Below are 21938 nucleotides of genomic sequence, written 5' to 3'. Positions count from 1 at the left end.
AGTGACATGTCTACACTTCTTTTAAAATACCCCCAGGGATGATGACTCAACCACCTCCCTGGCAGCCTGTTCCAATGCTTGAACACCCTTTCCGTGAAGAAATTTTTCCTAATCTTCAACCTAAACCTCCCCTGGTGCAACTGGAGGCCGTTTCCTCTTGTCCTGTCCCTTGTTACCTGGAGAAGAGACCGACCCCCCCTGCCTACAGCCCCTGTCAGGCAGCTGTGGGGAACGATAAGGTCCCCCCGGAGCCTTCTCCAGACTAAACCCCCCCAGTTCCCCCCACCGCCCCTCCCAGCATTTGTGCCCCAGCCCCTTCCCCAGCCCCGTGCCCGGCTCTGGACACACTCCAGCCCCTCCATGTCCCTCTGGCCGTGAGGGGCCCAAACCCCAACCCAGGGTTGGAGGGGCCAGCGGGATGTGACTCCATTCCCCACCGCTCTCTGGCCCGGCCGCCCAGCCAGCTTTGACCCCAGCGCAGAGCCCCCCGGGCAGCCATGAGCAGCCGGTGGCTGCAGGAGAGGCTGTGGGAGACGGTGTCAGAGGCTTCACTAAGGCCCAGGACACACCAGCCACAGCCTCTCCCTCGCCCACCAGGCCGGGCAGCTGCTCGCAGCAGGAGATCGGGGCTGTCAGGCAGGGCCTGATCCCCTGGGTGTCCTGCACGTGCCATGTGATGGCCCTCAGGGTGACCTGCTCCATCACCTTCCTGGCACCGAGATCATATTGTGACTGTGTATATAAAGAAACAGGTAAAATTAAGATTTCTCCATAGGCAAAGCTGAAAACTGTAATATGGGAATCAAAGATTCAGCTAGTTACCAGAACTCCATATTTCACATAAAGTGCAAGATTATTAAAAGTTAAAGAAATCGCCTCTCCTCCCAGTCATTCTTTTCATTTGAAACTCAGCCATGTTTATTTGCAGCAGAATGTTGAACTCATTTGCTGCCCCATCACGAACATTGTTCTGTTAACATAAGCAAGTAGTTCTGGACTAGTAATGATGATGCAAGCTGTCTTTCAAAAGGCATTAGAGTAGCTAAAAATACCATTTTTTTGCCTAAATGAGGTCCTTGCCTGAACAGCTGAACCTCCTTCCTTCCTGTCCATCTATTCACATTGTTAAAATGCAGTTGCTTCAGCATGTCACTGAAACAGAACTGTCATTTTCTGTCTTCCCTTCTTCCCCATGCAGCAACAGATTTAACATATTTTGGAGCTCTTCTGCTGTTCAGCCATTCTTATTGTAATTGTATCTCACAATCAGATTCAAAGGCCTTGGGCCAAATCTTCATTTCATGGATGTCAAGAAGAGCATTGCCACTGACTCCAAAGGGATTCCCATTTGTCCTGTTTTGTCTTATTATCTGCCACTATGCGAACTCTGTACCATAGTTCAAAAAGAGAAAAAAGGAATATTATACTTAATATTTTCTTTCCATTTTAGATTAATGCCTTTTAGTTGGTTTATTCCTAGAAGAGGCAGATGTGCCCCTGTCTTGTTGAGACTTACAAATCTTCATTTTAAATGAGATGTCAGTGTGTATTACTCACATAAATAAAATGGGATTCCAGAGCAGAAAGAAGGGTCCAAAGCTGTTTTCTCCTCTTAGGGCTGTTAAGTAGAACTGTGCATGATCCGAGGTAGCACTGGGAAATTCACCTGTATTTGTCCTTACCATCACGTGTCAAATCTAGATATGGGCTTAACTGGGTCTTTGTTACAAACCTGTTTAGGGTTGCTCTGGTGCATAGGCTACTTTGCTGAAAAAACTTGAGTCTCTTATTTATCTGTTTATTTACTTATCTTTAAGGAGGAAATCTAGCTGAAAGGTAAGGGGCTTTTGTCATTGACTCACTTCTAAGATCTTTTAAAATTGTAAAATGCTTCTGTTTTCCAAAACATGTTTGAATTGCCTAATTTACTCACTGTGGCCACTTCTAAATCTAATCCCTTTCCTTAATCAGTCCCTCAGTAATCTAATAGTTATTAAGCATCTTTTGGAGGGATTAGAAATAGCTTTATTTTAAGACCCATAATTGTGATTACAATATATAATCCCCCCAATAGACATGTATAACCCATTTAATTCACCGTGGATTTATTTTAGGAAATTAAAGGATCATAGATGATATTTTGAGGAATAAGACAAGGTACCTGACTTTTTTAGTTTGTATTTTTTTGGACATATTGCATAAGGAAAACCCTACAGTGGCTATTTATACCCATCTTTTTACAAAAATTGTTTTGTAATAATTTGCTTGTTCCTAAATTTGTATATATTTTTAGTATCTCGGAACAGTCTTCGTAAATTGTGTATGTTTAACTACATTTCACCTTAGACCTTACAGTGCCTTCAAGTAAAATGGACCATGTAATGCATAGCAAAAATCATATTTCCTTTCTACAGAATAGTTTCACTGGATGTTAGATGCAGTTGATACCAGGAGCTCATGTTTGAGGGCCCTTTGTCCTGAACTGAGTGGGATAATTTGGGAGAGGTGTCCAAGTACAGACTCTGGCCTTTGCAGCAGCAGCCCTGGGAGAAGTCCATACTGCCCACTGATGTTGCTCTTTCTAGGCTTTTCTTTTCCTTCTTCCTCTCTAAGCCCACCTTTTGCATCCATTCAAATTTACTCTCCTCATGTTTATAATTTTTATTGACAAGACGAATTATGTAATTTCAGAGAAAGAAAAGCAGGAAATAGCCAAAATTTTGCTGAACTGCTTTGTTTCAGATTTGATCAGGATGGAAAGGATAGGAGGAGGCAGGTAAAAAAAAAATTAAAAGCAACCACTGCTAATATCACTTCACAGATCACATTTCTTCTCTAAATGTAATCATCTAGACTAAAATTGGGTGGGGAAGGAAAAGAAGCAACCCATAGCAGTATAGAATACTAAGGTGAATTGAAGGAGGAATTCCTTGTTATGCAAAGTGGGACATTCTTTTTAAAATACATTTTAATTTATTTCCACTTGGCTTTCAAAAGAGAGTTGTGCATATCTCAGAAGGCAAAATTTGCCCTTCAGTTTGTTACTATATAGCTGTAACCCCACCAAGAAGTACAGTTGGCGGTAATTCTCTTTGGCACAATACATTGAAGATAATGAATGAGAGAAAGCTAGCTATCTGCTCCAGTATGACTTCTCTTCAATTCACAAGAAAAATACATTTCTAGAGAAGTTCACTGTCAGGACAGTGCACTTGACTGATTGAAAGGCTGTTTATTTGAGTTGTCTTAGAAAACTCATCTCTGAAATTAGACAGAAAGAAAATAGAAAGAAAAGAGAAGTGTCTCCCTGCAATAAACATTTAGAAAAAAATTGCTTTTAGAAAATTACAAATCCTGTGACTTGATACTGCATCAGGCTCGTGACATTTAAGATAATACAAGTATTTCACAGCACAAAGGCAAATCATGTAATTTAGCTTGCCTCAACAAGCCTCAGCAGGGGTCTCTAATTCAGCACAGACAAAAGATTTTATGAAGTTCTCAATATAAATAACCAGAATACTCATGGCACAGAAAAATACATTCCCAGAGCCTGTACAATAGTCAGTTTTAGAACATTAAATGTAATGAGTAGTTGAAATCTATTGTGGATGGGGGCCAGAGTGACTCATGTAAGCTCAAGTATAAAACCTGTATCAAAACTAGACATTATGTAAGTTTGACAAGAGCTAATGAGTATGCTTGTATGTGTTTTTGTTAAAACTTCACGTCAGCCTCTAATCGCCTTTACACACATTAGCCAGCTTATCCTTACACTGTCCCTCATGGGATATGTTACTACAATCACATGCTCTTATAACCCATGGAGAAGCGAAGGCAAGAATTCAGTGACTGCAAATTTTTATGATTTAAAAAGCCATTGGTTGCTGTGTAGGTATCTATGTGTACACTGGAACCCAACAATTATTTTTTTGAGGTTATTTTCATCTTGGAGCCCTCTAGGTCAAGTCTGCTCTAAGCTATGTGTGGTTTGAGGTTGGAGCATCCAAAACCCACCAGTATTCTCAAGTTCGGAAGGAGCACCAAGCGGTCAGTGCACAGCTGGAGCTACACCTGCAGTAGGTGATGCCAGCTGGAGTTGGGTTTTCCCAGCTGCCAGGGCTCTGCACAGCACAGGGACCCTGAGTGGGCAAGGGATGTGGGATTCTTGCTCTGCCGATGTCATATTCCAGGGTACTCATCAGGGTTTGGGGGGCGGGGGGCATTCAGAGGCACACCCAGCTTAAAAGGAAGCCAGTTTTCTTCTGCTTTACCACAATTTGGGATTTACAATCCAGGTTTCCCTTGAAAGGAAGCTTTGGTTTAGGATTATGGTTCTGAAAATACTCTGTTGTGCTCACAGTTTGTTATATGAGCCAGTGGTATAATGGAGATCCTGACAGGTTACGGAGAGGCTTTCCAGTTTGGCTAATTGAGGAACAGGGCTGGAACAGGATTAGAAGCATTTCCTTTCTTGTTAGCAGCAGGAACTTTGGAGGAATTATTTTGAATGATGTATGCCAATATAGCTAACAGTAATTAGATCAAACTACAAAAGTTAGAATTTGGGTTATATATTAGATAAAATTTCCTGGCAGGAAGATACACTGGGCTGTGGAATAGCCTGTCTGTGGAAACATTTCTGCATGCAGTTTTAGAGCTCAATTAAAATATTTCTGTGTTGGCAGAGAGGCAGCCTACTCTTTTGATAATCTGATAGAGCATCTCTAATTCTTTCACCTTGGGTATATTAATACTACACATAATTAAAATCGGATCATGATAAATTAACTAATTTGCCCTCAGAGTGATCAAAGGCCCTTTTGCCCTCAGGGTTCATAGTAGCTGCTGTTCCCCCTCCTCCCCGCCTCCATTTTAATCATCAGTCTGAAATGTTTATTGGAAAAAGAAAAATTTCCAGGAATTATGCTCTGAAAGTCATCAGCTCCTGAAGCTAGTGAAGTGTAAGGATGCCCTCTACTGAGCATGTGCTCAGAAGTTTTGTTTTGGCAACAAGATTTTCCCCTGCTGGGTACAGAAAGGGTTTTCTCAAGCAGCTGGATGTCAGGTCAAAGTTGACTCATTGTAACGTGCATCATGAATTGGACCTGAAGGACAGCCTGCAAGTGTTTGATGAAGAGTGGAAGCTAAAGAAAATTTACTTGTAGGAGTTAAAAAAAAGCTGAACAAACAAACAATAGCTCCATCATCAACTTTCCAAAGAAAGGTGTAGCACAGCTCTAGAATCCGTCACCTGCATGTGATGAGAAATATGTTCAGTGGTGAGGGAAAACTGATGATGAGGGGTTCTAAGTACATTAGCACTGAAATAAATCACTGTTTCTACTGATAGCTTTTTAGGCCTTGTAATAATGATCAAGAGAAAGACAATAAGGCCATCTTAAAATATGGCATGCACAAGTAGATTATTCTATTCTACATGTAATACTTTAAAATTTTCTTTTTGCTGTGCGGTTAAGTCAGCCAGAAAGCTTGTGGAACAGTTCACGGAAAGTCAAGAAATGTGTGTATCCATTAGCAGAAGTGAAGTCTTCAGGAGGAATACCATGTCACTTGCTTTGTTTCTGAAAAGATTAGGGAATTTGGAAGAAGCACGAACAGCAATGGAGAGCTAATTCTATGCTGCCAGTTTAAATCAGATCAAAATTTCCGATTTCTTTCTTCTCAGTTAAGGCCGAGTTGGGTCTTCTTTTGGTCCCAGATTGTTGGAGGAGGTTCAGCACCATCTTAATTCCCTCTAGAGTCTCGTTCGTTTAGCTTACAGAGTTTCAGAGGGCTGCCGACTGGCCATTCAAAACTCTGATGTGTACACTGTGAAAAGCAGCAATGTCTTGGTGAGGCTAATGGCGAGGTATTTGTCATTGAATTAACTGTATAAATAATTCAGTGTACCTGAGGAAATCTGGAAGACGACAAGCTCTGAAATATATATTAAAAAAAAAAAGTACTAAATTCTAATTAAAATTCATGCTTATGGCAGAGTTTTCTCTTACAGAAGGTACATTTTTTTTTTCTAGCCCTTTTTTTAATCAACTAAGTCTAATACAACTAAATAATTCTGTAGCAATTTACTTCATACGTAATGCTACGATATGGCTGGAAAAATGGGCTGATAGTAACCTACTGAAGTGCAGTGTCCTGCACCTGGGGAGGAACAACCCCAGGCACAAACGTATGCTGGGAAACACTTTTTTGTCATGGGGGTGACTGAGCACTGGAGCACACTGCTCAGAGAGGTTGTGGGGTCTCCATCCTTGGAGATGTTCAAAAGCTGTCTTGGCATGGTCTTGCTCAGTTGGCTTTTGGTAGCCTGGCTTGAGCAGAGGGGTCGGACCAGATGACCTCCAGAGGTCCCTGCCTATCTCAGCCATTCTGCAATAATATTTCCAGATAGCAAATTAAGCAAACATAAACTAGAAACAAATATGTTCTGACAGTAATCAATACTCTTTCATACATAGTCAGAGATTTCAGAGCAACAAAATGAATAATAGCAGCAAAGCAACTATGAACGCAAATAGTATAGCAGTGTCTAAGTTGGCATAAGGTAAAAATATCCTAACTCCCAAATCCTGCCATCTGGGAATAAATTAGTATGGGGGAATATAGGCATATATTATAAGTAATAATGTTCCAAACAAGTAAATCATGTGTATATTTATGTTGCGGTATATGCCTGTCTTTTCTAAATATTCCTGTAAGCATCTGAAACTGTGCATGTCTGAATTCGCACAGCTGCATGAAAGCCTTCCTACCTGAAAGGAATCATACACAGGTTTCTCCCTGGTATTGAATGGAGATGTTTCTAGCCTCTCAGGTCCTGAACTGGCAATTCAGAGCAGTTTGATTGCCTGCTTGATTGTTTGTGAGATAACGGTGAGATTGGCAGTGACAGGGTAATTTACTGAAGATTGCGATGTCAGACTATATCCAAGGGGGCTTGTGAGCATAAAGATGTGATTCACATGACTGACAGGACGCTGAGAGATTGATATGCCAATTGAAAGTTCATGGTGTCATCAGAAGTGTTTGGTCATAGCATCCCATAATCTGCTGCATGATGAGGTCATTACAGACATAACGTATGCTCACCGCTAATAACAGGTATGGCAAAAATCCAATGCAGCTTGAACAGGTAAATGCAAATTTGTCAAAGGGAGTAATTTATATCCTGTGTTTTGCTTCTGTTATTTCTAACATGTTGATAGAATTCTCTTGACTGGTGGTAGTCTGAGTAAAAGAACTGAGCAGACTGAACAGTGGGCAGCTTTAAGTTCATAGTTGTAGAGGTGTCACACAGAAAGAACACAAGATGCTGAGAAAAAGTTCTCAGAGCTTAATAGGAAATCTGCCTTGAGTTATAATCTGAAGCTAATGATGTCCTTACAATGATTATATAAAGTGGGTGGAAAATGGGCTGTAGCAAAAAAGAAAATTCCTACTGCCACGTTGGAAAGGATTTCAAGACGAATGAAGCTCTTAATGTGAATAGGCACCTGACCTTCAAGCAACGTATAGCTCTTGCAACGAGGTAGTTTGTCTGACTTAAATTTCCTTAGAGGGCTGAATGAAACATTGTCAGCACACCTCAGCAATTTTGTTTTTAAATCAGCAGCAGCCATTTCAGCCACACGCTCAATCCATTGGGCATATAAGGCTAATTGTAAAATAAGAAAGATTTTTATAGGTTTGGGGTTTCTGTTGTTGTTGTTTTTCCAGGTATCACTGTGTAGGGTAATGCTGGTTTGTTGTGCATTTGAAAATCTTGAAAATACATGCATCATGATCTTACTTTAAGGTACTTTCGTCAACTAACCTGCTGGAACGTTGTGTCTTGTGTATGATACTCAGTGTGTGCCCCGGCCATATTTGTAATCGAAAATCACGTTAAGATGCCTTGGGGAGTCTCTGAAAGTTTACAGACCTGAGTAGACTGCAGATTGAATGCATGGATCTTGCCAGAGTAAATGAACAAATGTTTCTAAATGGTTAGAGATGATAATATTTTCAAGTCAATGGTTATTAATTTCTAAATTACAGTAAAGTCCATTGAGAGAACATATTTCAGTTAAATTATGATACCAAAGGAAAGGATGATGCTATAAGTTGTTACTGTATGTGCTAAAAATAGTCAGTTGTGATTTATCTAAGTATACAGATCGATCTTCCCGTTGATGATTCCATATTAATTTCTGGTGTTTAAATTCCAATTTTTCTTTAAAATACTTCTTAATAAATATTCTTGATGGACAACTTAATATGTAGTATGATGACTGAATCCACCAGTTTTGTGAGTGATCCTTCCTTATCCAACCATGTGAACAAATTCTGATTCAGATATCTATGGAAGATGGGAGTTCCAGGAGCACTTCCCAATGTATTGCCAAAATGGGTACAATATAATTTTTATTTTACTTAGGTAAAAAGAACTTATTCTGTCACCCCATCTCCCCAAATGGAAGAAATGAAATTAAACAGTATAATTCTCAAGACTCTTATAGCCTAGCAAGGAAATCTAAAAACTTCGTAAAACAGCTGGAAAGATTTAAAAACAACTCACAAGATTAAAAAAAAAAAAATCCTTAAAGAAATAATCCTGTACTCCTTCCACTATTCCTGCTTTTTAATTTCAAGCCTTAACAGATTTATTTGGGATTGATTCTCATCTAATACTGGTTTAAATTAATTGAAGCAATAATGGTGTTTAACCACCAATGTACTTGAGAAAAACTCATCCTCACAGCATTATTGGTTCAACTACCAGTTTTATGACATTGGGATGTTACAAAGAGTAAGCATTAATATTTTTTTCCTAGTGCCTTTAGATGTCCATTAGATATTATTGCTTGATAGCAGAGTGCAGCTGGCTGAACCTTGATGATTCTTACCTTTCAGACGGCTTGGTTGACTGCCTAGACCCAGACTGCTGCCTCCAGTCTACTTGTCAAAACAGCCTGCTGTGCCGGGGCTCACGTGATCCTCTTGACATCATACAACAGAGCCATTCTGGTTCACCAACTGTGAAGTCATTCTATGATCGAATCAAGCTCTTAGTGGGGAAGGACAGCACTCACATCATCCCGGGGGAAAATCCCTTCAACAGCAGGTAGCAGCTATAAATATGACACTGTACCTGTGCAGTTGCATTCTATGGGAGAATTTCTACCAGACATTCTATTCATGTTTTAACATGAGATGCTGCTTTCAGGTGCTTCATGTGTTTGCATTTTAGGCATCATTCCCACTGACAGCACTCTGTTGCCTTTTATGATGTGACCTTTATTTTATAACAGAGTTTTATTAGCATTTTAACATATTGGCAACACCTAGAAGGTTCCTTCCACAGAGTAGGAGCTTCCAAGGTCTATATTTTATGAAGGCTGCAGTCTAGAAATGCAGGGAAAATGCAAAGTAGTTTCCAGTTAGAAAGGGATTGCATTTTCTTTAGTGTTGTTAACACAAGTTTAATAATGGAATACCATTTCAAATTATTCTAAAGATACACTAACTTAGGAGGGGTTTATTCCTTATATGAAACTGTTTTACTTGCTGGTTTACTTGCATCATCAATACATCTGACGAAGTTTCCATTTTCTTCTTGGTTTTCTTTTCCTATGTTCTTCCTATTACTATTTATTATATATTTATAATGACTCTAAAAGCTAGCACATCATTAATTGATATTTGATGCCTTTGTATGCTTACAAGAAGAGTGGTGTTCTTATTTATATATATTATTTAAATTTGTCTCTGTGGAAAGATGCTAAGAAATTGATGATATGTCAATTATGTTCGTATTGCCAGAGTTAAAATTGAAGCTCTGTAAAAATAAAATGGGGAAATTCTTGCAATTTTCTGCAACATTGCATGAAAAGGAAAACAAGACAAGAGATAACCTTACTAATTCATGAGGCTGAATAATCTGTTCAAAAAGGAATACAGGCTACAGCATAAAAAGCATACAGTCCACAAACTGGTTGGTACATGCTGCTCTGTATATGTTACAGTCAGCAGAAATTCTTTGAGTGACGAGCAGCAGGCAGTTTCCTCTTACACAGCGTATGCAAACCAGTGCTTGAGCCGTTGCCTCATTAAGCCACTCAGAATGAAAATGAGTGTACCCCCTGTATCTCTATTCCACTATCATCTGATAACGTTTAGTTGTGTTATTAATGTGATCCAACACTTTATTCCTAGATCTTGAAGTGTTTTACAAAAGCAGGTGATTATCATTCCAAATATCAAGACAGATAGAGTGATATGCAGATATTTGTGCACCATCCAAGAAATATTAGCAATTATATTTAAAATAATCGAGCTGTTTATGTATAGATATGAGTTGGAGTCTTCAAAACAGTCAAAGAATTAGAGCTTTAGAAAAAGTGGGAGCTGGGCATTTCTATCCCCAAACTCCTTTGAAAAAATCTCATTGGAAATTATAGATATTTTTTTAAAAAATTATATTTTCTAGGGTTCCTGGTGGCAGAAGTCTTAGTTCTGTTTTATTCATCTGAAGTATGTCACGTATTTTAACATATCTTTGCAAATGGCATATTAATGACATTTTAAAATTGGCCTTAGCCTCTAAGTTGTGAAGGTGCTTTTGGGAATTCTACAGCTCAACTGTTATTTTTTATACCAATTTTAGGCAAATCTAATGTATAAAGTCAAATTGGAAGTTTTAAAACTAAGGTTTTTGACTTTTAAAAAATACCACAGGGTTAGATTCCAAGTTTCACGTGTACTGAAGCTGCTATAGTCTCAAGAAGTGGCTACCATGAGAGATAATGGCTTCTTTCTTTTCTTAGCTCAAACTCTCATTCCATTGAAAGAGGTGAAAAAAGTGGGACAAAATAGTGGTTATGATTTTTTTTCCCAGTACTAGTATAAGTAAAAAAATATTGTTTCCTACCCTGCTAAAGCAGTAAATAACAAAATGTATTGATTGCAAAATTATTGAGAACACACTGATTGTTGCTGTGCAGAAACAAGATAAAATTAAGTTTTCAGGAAAAGCTACATGTTTTTACACATTTAACTTCTGTGATTAATAAAAAAGGACTTAATGTATCCGCTTAATTTGTCAGTTACAGTTTTAAAAGATTACCAAAAAAAAAAGATTGCCCAGTGTGTGACTATTAGTCAATGCATTACTTCTTATAAATCCAAATTTTAGCGATAAAGTTTTAATATCCATCTTGTTCTGTATTCTGGCATTTTAGGAATAACAAGGAAGATTATTAGCTAAATGTTCTTGTTCAAGTATTTCCTGAAATATTAAGACTGAAAGTAGAAAAAAATTGTCATGGACATTATTAGTTCTCTTCTGCCATATGATGATTTCTTTCTAAGTCTGCTACTGTTCCCCTGTAGAGGCTTGAGTGACTATCTTCCTACGACTACTTCTGTGTGTTTGTAACATAAAATAATTAAAGCTAAATGAATAATGCCAAGACAATTATCTTGGTCCAACGTATTCCCAAGTAGATTTTCTCAACAGGTATTGATTTCTATTACACTCCATATTCGGTTACAAAATGTTGATTGTGCAAATTAAAATTTGACCAGAAAGGTCAAGAAATGGTTAAAAGCTCTAAAAGGAAAGGAACAGAGATTGGTCATTTTGATTAATTAGTTTTTTTATGTAACATTGAAGAAAATATTACACCTTGTTCAGAATAAAAATATGAAGAAGTAGTTGTTAAATAGCCAGTATAATGCAGTTGGAAATTTACATCATAGCACCTTGAACATTTCAGAGTTAGTAGAAAAGACCTGAAAACAACCCCTGCTACTCCTAATGAAAACAGATGTTCTCTGATTTAGGGCTGATGCAGGCGTTCTAGCCATCCCAGTATTCAACTGCATTTTGTCAGTTTTCAGCAAAAACCAGCTCAGGTTAATCCCCTTGTCCAACAGCTCCGACTGCGTCCAGCAGCCTGTGGTGCCGGGATGCTGTGGCGGTTGGTGTGCCTGGAGCTGCTGAGGTTCAGGCACGGCTCCAGTCCTACCAGCACCAAGTCAGTTCAGAAACAGGGCTTTTCATTTTCTGGTGCTCTCTGTAGCTGCCTGTGAGAGTTGGTGGCTCATGCTGGAAGCACATACTGCTGAAGCAGAAATCTTTTCACCTAGGACCACGGCAAAATGAAATGTTGCTATCCCTGAGATATGGGTTGCAGCAGGATTTAACTGTCTCCCTGTTTCCCAGGGAGGTTTTTTGTGTTTCCAATGCAGAAATGAAAGCCATATACAAGGAGCTTCTCCTTTCCCATTTCCCTTTTACCATGCAGCTTTCCCCACTCACCAAGCTGCTTCTCTCCGGGTACAGGGAAGAGGGAGGGGAAAGGAGCCAGGGGATGGAGGCTCCTCCCCAGCCGGGAGAGGAGAGGAGAAGGGCAGGAACAGACTGGCCATGCCAGAGGGAGGAAGAACAGGGAGAAGTGGGGTTGCTACTTGCAGTGCTCCGGAGGCTGAGAAGACAGCCAGGCAGGCAGCGGCAACTTCTGCCCACTGTGCACTTCGCAGCAGCAAAGCACTCTCTGGAGAGAAAGAGAAGAGGCAATGCCTCTTACAGGAATAATCCATCTTCATCTCCCTTAGGTTAAGCTAACCTGTTGGCTAAGAGAACTTTTTCTTTTGCCTGTGCGTAAAGCTGGCCTTAAAACCAAATCCTTTCTCCTGTTGACTAAGTGAAAAAGCAAGGGTTATGAATCAGGACCAAATGCAGCATACAAACATCAGCCGCTCCCTGAGATGAAGGAACATGAACCTTAATTTGGAAAATTGGCTGTGTAAAAAAGGAGTATGGCATTACACCCTGTTTTTGAAGTGTATTAGACATCCACAGACACGCTATTGTACCCAGGGAGGGTTTTGAGAAGCGCCCAATCGTGATTTCAGTGGGACTTCAGGGTCGCAGTTCTGGCTTGGCTGAATGCGAGAGAGCGTTCTGCTCTGCAAAGCCTCATTAGACAGACAAAGCCTCATTAGACAAGGAAAGCGCTACCACCCAGTCTGTATACACAGACCTCACTGCATAGATAAGCAGTTTCTTGATTTAAGTATATAGAGGGATCTGGGCAATATTGTGGTATCTTCAGTAATCAAGCAAGCTTTGGAGTAAATTGGATTTAGAGTACATGAGGCATGAGTGTTCCACTACTCGGTTTATAAACAACGTAACTTTGCTTTGTAACTAACTTTTATACCTTTAATTATCTTTCTTTTTCAGTCTTGTGTCTCTCATAAGAGGCCAAGTGGTGACTACAGATGGAACTCCTCTAGTTGGGGTCAATGTGTCATTTGTCAAGTATCCAAAGTACGGCTATACCATCACTCGTCAGGATGGCACGTGAGTTTGCTTGCTTCATTGAGTCCCGATTTCATATGTAGTATCTTTGCTGATTAACAGATGGTGTGATCTAATGGAACCATGTGGTATCATGCATCGCATTCCTCCCAGGGCAAAGAGCTATTAAGTAAACAGAAAAGTAATTTTTCACATGGTATTTTGAATACTAACCGCAAGTAAACATGAAAAAGCTGACTTCTGATAATGACATGTTAGCAGGCAGACTCCCTTCAAATAAATTGCTCTGTATCTGTGAAAACATTTGTGGTCTACAGTAATATCCAGCTAAGACGAGAAATATTTTATTTTGAAATGCAAGGCAGGCAAACACTGCTAGGAAAAAAAAAAAAAAAAAAAAGTAGTGTCATTATAGAATAGTATATTTTGTTAAAAGTTCCCTTCTGCTTCTCTTTCCTTTTGAAGATCCACTATCTTTTGAGTTTCTTCAGGGTAGAATGTAATCAAAAGATTCTAATTGAATATATTTAGACAATTTCCTGCTGTGCAAAAAAAGTGCTTTTTCCCCCTTGTATCAGCTGATTTGAAATGCACACAAATGCAGATAAACAAAATTCAATGTGTCATGGTTTATCTAGTTTATGACAGTGGTAACTAAAACAGTATATATGTGACACATGCATTGTAAACATTTGCCATTTTATCTTGATCTTGCATGCAAACAATTGAATTGAAATAATTATTATGAGTCAACTGAACTATAGGGAGTATTTAATTTTCACATTTCCCAGAATATTATTATGTTATAATAAAAGTATAATGTTGTTGATTTCAGTGGTTCAGTACTACAGTAAATGGTGAGCTGAACTATATTTAGATCTGAATAGATTATTGAAATTATTGACTAGTTTGTTATGTTGCTAACATTTACATGAAACAACTGATACCTGCTTCTGTCGTCAGACCAATCTTGAAGTATTCTACTCATTTAGGACTTTTTTCAAAATGCCTGCACAGCTCCATGTTACTGCTATGGTTATGTAGGTAATAGGGAATAAATACCTAATCTTTCTGAATAATGATAAATCAGTTATCCTGGGGATAGGAAGCAGCAAAACTTTTCATTACTATTCTCTTCTGCCACATGTCCCGTTCTGTCCTTGATGGACAGTACCTTTTAGGAAAGGGATAATTCATTGTTCAACTCAGTATGAACTTGACTTCTCTGCTGATTTTATATATAAAGATGACTTGTAATAATAAATGTGGTGATTTTTGTTTGGGTATTTATAATTATTTCATGCAGATTTTATAATATATAGGAACAAGGTTTGTCCAGGTGACTTCGAATCATTGCTTGTCTTGGCTGGATTTCAGTTGTTTAGTTGCCAGAGGTTCGCATCCCATTACTGATAATTTGAAGCATGACACTTAAAATGTACTGTCATGGTTTAACCACAGCTGGAAACTAAGCCCCACACAGCCGCTTGCACACTCTCCCCCAGTGCGATGGGGGAGAGAATCAAAAAGGTAAAAGTAAGAGAACTCATGGGTTGAGATAAGAACAGTGCAGAAACTGAAATAAAATAGAAGAAGAAGAAGATGGAAAATAACAAAAAGAGAGAGAAATAAAACCCTTACTAACAAAAAGTGAAAATAAAAAAAAAAAAGAAAGAAAAACAAGCGATGCAAATGAAAAACAATTGCTCACCACCTGCTGAGCGATGCCCAGCCAGCCCCTGAGCAGCAGCCCCCAGCCGGCTTTACTAAGCTTTTCCCCTCGTTTATACGCTGAGCATGATGTCATGTGGTCTGGGATGTCCCTTGGGTCAGCTGGGGTCAGCTGTCCCGGCTGTGTCACCTCCCGGCCTCTTGTGCCCCACAGCCTTCTCACTGGTGGGGCAGGGTGAGAAGCTGAAACGTCCTTGACATGGTGTAAGTGCTGCTCAGCACCAGCTAAAACATCAGCATGTTACCAGCATGCTCATCCCAAATCCAACACACAGCTCTGCACCAGCTAGCGTGAAGAAAATTAACTCTGTCCCAGCTGAAACAAGGACATATACCTATTGCTATAGGTGTACCTATATACCTATTCCATTAGCCAGGAATGTTATTACTGGAATTATTCAGTCTTGTCACTTCTAAAGCCCACGTTTTTCTAGGTTTGACTTGGTTGCAAATGGCGGAGCATCCCTAACGTTGCACTTTGAACGGGCCCCATTTATGAGTCAGGAAAGGACAGTGTGGTTGCCTTGGAATAGCTTCTATGCCATGGACACTCTTGTGATGAAGACAGAGGAGAACTCCATTCCTAGCTGTGATCTAAGTGGTTTTGTCCGTCCTGACCCCGTCATCATTTCGTCACCACTTTCAACTTTCTTCAGTGATGCTCCTGGCCGGAATCCCATTGTACCAGAAACCCAGGTAAGAACTGTGTGAGTGGAAATGGTATAGAAATCAGTGGTCAGGTGCTAGTGCTGACCTGAGTGCTTACCACAGTCACCATTTGTCCCCTGGAACTGCTGTAGCAAATGCCTCTGCAGAGTTCATTCTGACAGCAGGCTTTATAATGAGGTCTGCAGCAGATATCCCAGATTCATGTCACCCAGACACATTTATCTTTGACTACGTTGCACCTTCTCGTTATCATACAATACACCTCTCCATTTCAGTTGACAGCTTAGGTGTTTCAGGAGGATTTTGCAAAGGCTTGGTGTGTGGCACTAGGTGCAGGCTGCTCTCTTGGATGTTATTTAGGACAAAGGAAAACTCTCCTGGTACTATTGTTTCACTGCTTTATTCAGTTACCCTTTATACTAACTGTTAGGAGAAATTGCAGGTTCCTATGACTGTATTTCTTATGTTCCCCTTGCATATAACTTGCAGTAGAACTACTATTTGCGTTTTTACCAGCAGTGGGCTCTTAAAAAGAAGCTTACACAGCTGCCAAATAATTATTTGTCCAGAAACGTCAGCTGAACTGCATCACTGCACTGATTTGAGGATAACCATTCCCAGCAGTAGAAGTTCATAAGTTCATAAGAATATGCAAGGCAATATTATTCTAAAAAAATAACAAAACACTAATATAAAATGTTTGATCTTTTTCCTATTCAGGTTCTTCACGAAGAAATTGAGATCCCTGGCTCTAGTATAAAGCTCAACTACCTGAGTTCCCGTACTGCTGGATACAAATCCTTACTTAAGATCACCATGACTCAGTCACTTGTGCCGCTGAATCTAATCAAAGTTCATTTGATGGTAGTGGTAGAAGGGCATTTGTTTCAAAAATCATTTCAGGCATCTCCCAACTTGGCATATACATTTATCTGGGACAAAACAGATGCATATGGTCAGAAGGTTTATGGGTTGTCAGATGCTGTAGGTAAGTCAACTTATATAAGCTCCAAAACTTTCCAAATAACACGTGTAATTCTTAGTAAGGAAACTGCAAAGATTTTTTGTGGAGAAGCAAATATAGACTAAACAGTTCTTGTCTTCCTGACCCAATTTGTCTTTGTATTATGTTTCTTTTTACACATTAAAGATCACATTCAAAAGGTCTAAACTCCCTCAACATGCCTGTTTCCTGATCGGTAGCTGACTTAGATGGTTTAGACCAGACAATGGGAAAAACTGGCCACAGGAACTTAGGTGAAACCTAGTCCATCACTGTGTTTTTATTTCCTTTCAGCTAACAAATGAACCTCATGCAGGACGAGCCAGCCTTCTTCCGTGCATTTGTGTTTTCATGCATGCCATTATTATAGCCTCTTCTGGTATAATACATTTGAAGTGAAAATAGTGTTTTTCTAATGCTGTTCAGTCTTCTAGTTCGACAGCTATTTTTAATTCACTCGGTTCTAGTGGGTGGGAAAAAGAGTGATCATCATAATATTTTTTTCATTTTCATTTGAGTATCAGAATAATTTTGATACAACAATGCTAAAAATGGACATCAGAGCTGTGCCAGCGTGGAAAGAAAAACGTATTTTAAAAATCTTACTTCTTTTCTGTTTTTTCTAAAATCATCTTTGCTATAGTTTTTCTTTCTTACGTTATTGCATAGGATATTGCTTTCCTGAGTAACGCTTGCAGTGCATGTGTGCTTTTAAGCACACAAAGTTTCCACTGCTTCTTGGTATATGGTATGTAAAATGAACACACCAAATAAATGCTGTGAACGTCTGGCAAATTAAGAGTTTGATCTTGTCCTGTTATCTGATAGAATAATTTTATTATATTTTTAAAATTATATTTCTCACTCTCACCAAACCAGTCACTTCCCAGTGCCAGCTATTCAAACAGAAATGATCAGATCCCTGCAGAGTACATGTGAATGAAGTTTCAAATTTGTGTCTAGTCAAAGGTCTGAATTTAATATTGTAGAATAAAAGACAGGAATATAATCAGTCCATCTTCTTGAGGGGGCTGAGGAACTGGAATGCTGAATGATTTGGATGTGCTCTGGACGTTTAATTCAGTGTTTGTTCAGCAAGTATATTAGATTTTATTTTATTTCAGTTTCTGTGGGTTTTGAATATGAGACTTGCCCCAGTCTCATTTTATGGGAGAAGAGGACAGCACTGCTGCAAGGATTTGAACTAGATCCTTCAAATTTAGGAGGATGGTCTTTGGATAAACATCATGTACTTAATGTCAAGAGTGGTGAGTTAGTTAAATCCATGTGTTTTCTGTGCTATATGGAGTTTTGTCTGTGAACACCTTTTATTTGCATTATATTTACACTTTAAAAAATGCAATTTCTCCACTCTTTTTGTTTCATCTTTAGCTTAGTAAGGTATGAGACATGTTTCAGTTGCTGGAAATTTTTTTTAGAATTTCAACAAAATTTTACTGTTCTGCACAGCATGACTTTTCTTAAAGTCCAAATCTTTATCCTCTATTCTGTTATACATTTATTCCCCTGTAATGTCTTTCTGTCTTCCTTCCCTGTTTTTCTGATATTAACCGCATCTGTCCCTGGTTCCTTTTGTTTGACCTTTTTCCCTCTAATATGAGATGGGGCTTAAAAGGAGTATGAGTCTGTGATGAGATACTGTCTCGTTTGTCTTTTAATTTTGTCATCTGTTTGGTTTTTTCCTCACATCTCTTTGTCTTTACATATCCTAAGCTGAACGTTCCTGATCTTCATATTTTACCAGAGACTCTTAGGGAGCGGAATGCTTAGCATGTATTTCTTTGATCTCTGTCAAGTGTTTTCTACAGCCTTCTTGCTGATCCCCACATTAACAAATTGCAAAGTATATTGTTGCTCAAGAAATCTAAAGTAGTGTTCAGAATAGGCAAGATCAAGCAATTGGAACACACTTAAAGTGCTGTGCAGCGGAACAAACACTGTAGAGATAGCCATTTGGATAGTGCGTGATAATCACTGTTGTCACCAGTGGGGAGCCAGTGACATTAGGATAGTACACCTGTATTTCCAATAGAACACAAGGCTAAAAGTTTATGGCCAGATAACTACAATCTTTGATGACATTGAAAATGGTCACTCTTGTCAGAGAAACCACTCCCTTGGAGCAGGAGTCTGCTCTTTGAACAAATATTTTGAAAAAAAATCTGATCTGAAAGGCATTTCTTGAAGCCTAATAAAGATCCTTACCACTAGCTTCCCTCTTGCCTTTTATCATTGATCCTTAGGAGCCCTGCTAGGAGCTTCATCTCTTTCCTATCTTTTCATTTTCTGTGCTGTCATCTTCTTTGGCTTCTCCATTTCTCATTTTTCATTTTCCATGAAAAACACGTGAAAGACTGAGAGGTGGAAAGAGAACAGTGAGGTTGACGAAATTTCAAATAAACTGTAACATAGGAAACTAGAGTGAGAAGATCCAGGGATACAAATAAGGAGCACCTCTTCCCCACTGTTTGCCTTCTCACCTCCCAGTTAATAAGGCAGTTGAAACCATTGTGCCAGGCCAGAGAGCTGCATGGCAATGTTTTCTTCACAATGAATACCAAAGGACTCAGGGCTTAGGGCTGGGTCTGCGGCTGTGTGTGTGTGTTTTAACAGAGAATATTCACTCCGCCTTTATTTTTACTACTGCAGAGACCTTTCACTCTTTTTTGCACCGTTGAAGAACCAAATGCTGGAGTCATTTCAGTGTACAGTCCTTAACAGCAGCTGTTGAAAAGAGAACTACCTGAAGTCCCCTGCAATGTATGACAGTAATAACCACTTCTTCTCCTCTTTATTGTTAGGTATATTGCACAAAGGCAATGGAGAAAATCAGTTTCTAACTCAGCAGCCAGCTGTGATAACCAGCATTATGGGGAATGGGCGCCGAAGAAGCATATCCTGTCCTAGCTGCAATGGTCTGGCAGAGGGAAATAAGCTTTTGGCCCCTGTAGCACTGGCAGTGGGTATTGATGGAAGTCTCTTTGTTGGAGATTTTAACTATATTCGGCGTATCTTCCCATCCAGGAATGTTACTAGTATATTGGAGCTGAGGTAAGGTGTTAATCTTAGCACTTCATTCCTGTAGCCTGTGCTCAAATCAGCCTTTACCATTACTTTTTATAATTTTGTAAAACATTGTCACTTTCAACCTATTTAAATTCCAGTGGAGAAATGGGGCACAGAAATGCATAGTTCAAAGTCTGTAGCTTATCAGAGCAATGACTATAAAGAAGAACAGAAGAGTACAAACCAGCTTGTACAAAAAGTACAAACCATCTTCTTTCTTGTTGGTGATCATTTGATACAATCTCCCCTCAGTACTATATATAATTTAGTTTTGTCTGAAAACTACAGAATTGACTGCCTGTAGGTATTGAGCCGCAGTGATAAGCAAAGGTGTAACAACAGTCTTACGAGTTTAGAAGGAAGGTTTTCCTATAATGGTTTTGAGAGCCACTTTCCCATGCTCATAAGTCTGTTTCTGTAGGTTGACAAGTGCAGTTAAGATTGACATGCAGAGTCACTTTGCATCGTCAGAACTCTTTAAGACTGTATCTCTGTCCCCCCGTCCTGCGCCCTCCCACCTCCCAACATTAAGATTTGGTCACTTAATAGGGAAGGCATGAGTGTAGAGTGTACCACTTCACCCATTTCTGTTCCATCTCCTTTTTTCATTCTTCTAGGAGAGGCAAGAGCTATTGCTTCAAACCATAACTCATGTAACTGGGCCTTATAGTTACAGCTCTGTTGAGTATTTGCAGAAAAATGAGGAAAAACAGCATTGGCCGTCTTCTGATACTTCTGCAGCCCACATCGGCAATAGTATTAGGGCTCCTGTAAATTGGATATAGCTGCAAAATACATTGAGTGAATCTGGGTCATTAGCCTTGTTTTATAATCATATGGCCAATAACCAGTTCCTCTGCTTCCACTGTACTTTTAAGTTTTAATTAGTGGGAAAAAGTGCAAAATCATTGGACTGCTAGAGAATAGGAGGCCTAGCTCTATTTTACACCTCTCTTCCATTCATGTCATTCTGTTGATGTCACTATTGTGGATTCTGATTTTATATAAGAGAAAAGAGATCCGATTCAGGCCAATTCTACTCTGAAAACACTCTCTTGACACCTACCTCATACACCATAAGGCTGCCTTATTATATTTAAAAAAAAAAAAAAAAAGTCATATATCATCCAGTACTTTCTGATGGCAGCTCACTGTAAACCACAGAAGGTAGCTGGTATGGATGTGTGACCTGCTATAAATATTTATATCAATATACACTCTAACTCTGCATTACATAGAATATGCTGATTTTTTTTCCTAATTTCATCAGTTCTGTTTAGCTTTCTAGTAAATAGGACTGCAGCTTTATAGTTGAAGAGCAATGTTTTCAAATTAGGATACTTAATATAAGGCATTTATATGCACCTCACTTCCTAATATCAGCCAGTGACAAAAGTTTCCTAGCACACCTGATATTTGAAAGTGTTGTCTCCAAGTTAACAACAGTATTAGTCCAAGTACTTTGCTTTCTCTCTAGGTAAAAGAGAGCTTGGGCTTTTCAGCACGTGGGGGAAAATGGGAAAGGACATCAATAAAAAACTAGATGATGGACTTTTTAATCTGCTTTTGTCCACTTTCTCTTTTCTTTTATGAAAGTCTGTTTTCCATAGCATACTTTCTTTAGCTTCTGGTATAACCATTAACAATGAAGAATAAAGCTATTGTATTTTGAGTGCTGTTGAACAGCTGCAAATGACTTGACACGGCAGATTTTTTAGGATTTGCAGTGATGTCTTTTGCCCCCTGTTCCTCTAAAGGGAATTAAGGTCCAGTCCAGCAAACATCATCTGTAGTAGTAAGTCGGATTCATCGGTCATCTTAAAATCTGTATGAGTTACATGGGTAAGAGTTTGAAGACTTGAGCCATTTAAGTGTGAACAATAGCAGAGTCTTCAGCTAGTATCAAGTAGCTTGAATAACATTGCAAATAGTAGGTCCATATTTATTACAAACCAAATACATCACTTTATTTAGATTTTACAGCGGATGTAATTTTGGTTTTACATAAGCCCATGTAAATCTTAGATAGCCTTATTAGTCAGAATATCCCAGTGTGCATATTTTCTTCACCCTGTCCTTTATGAAGGTACCTGATCTGAGTGACTAATCAGAATTTTG

General features: G+C 39.1%; 1 protein-coding gene and 1 long non-coding RNA gene across 21 annotated transcripts in view; one reads left to right on the top strand and one right to left on the bottom strand.

The window, feature by feature from the left end:
• The window catches only part of LOC308068801, a 62328-nt gene extending 53477 nt beyond the window's left edge, over nt 1–8851 (bottom strand). The window contains exon 1 of the long non-coding RNA XR_013930135.1: nt 55–8851. This is a non-coding gene — a long non-coding RNA (uncharacterized lncRNA). The remainder of the gene's footprint in view (nt 1–54) is intronic.
• The window catches only part of TENM2 (teneurin transmembrane protein 2), a 1028597-nt gene that overhangs the window by 969251 nt on the left and 37408 nt on the right, over nt 1–21938 (top strand). For all 20 annotated transcript variants that reach the window (XM_080399947.1, XM_080399949.1, XM_080399942.1 and 17 more), the window contains 6 exons: nt 8917–9127; nt 13253–13372; nt 15496–15757; nt 16451–16718; nt 17858–18001; nt 19556–19805. In XM_080399947.1, the coding sequence (XP_080256073.1) occupies nt 8917–9127; nt 13253–13372; nt 15496–15757; nt 16451–16718; nt 17858–18001; nt 19556–19805 (1255 nt within the window). The remainder of the gene's footprint in view (nt 1–8916; nt 9128–13252; nt 13373–15495; nt 15758–16450; nt 16719–17857; nt 18002–19555; nt 19806–21938) is intronic.

Source organism: Falco punctatus, assembly GCF_963210335.1.
Source record: "Falco punctatus genome assembly, chromosome: 8".
In the NCBI taxonomy this organism is placed as follows: Eukaryota; Metazoa; Chordata; class Aves; order Falconiformes; family Falconidae; genus Falco; species Falco punctatus.
Note: the sequence above shows the minus strand (reverse complement) of the source record. Positions and strands in the feature narration are given on the sequence as shown.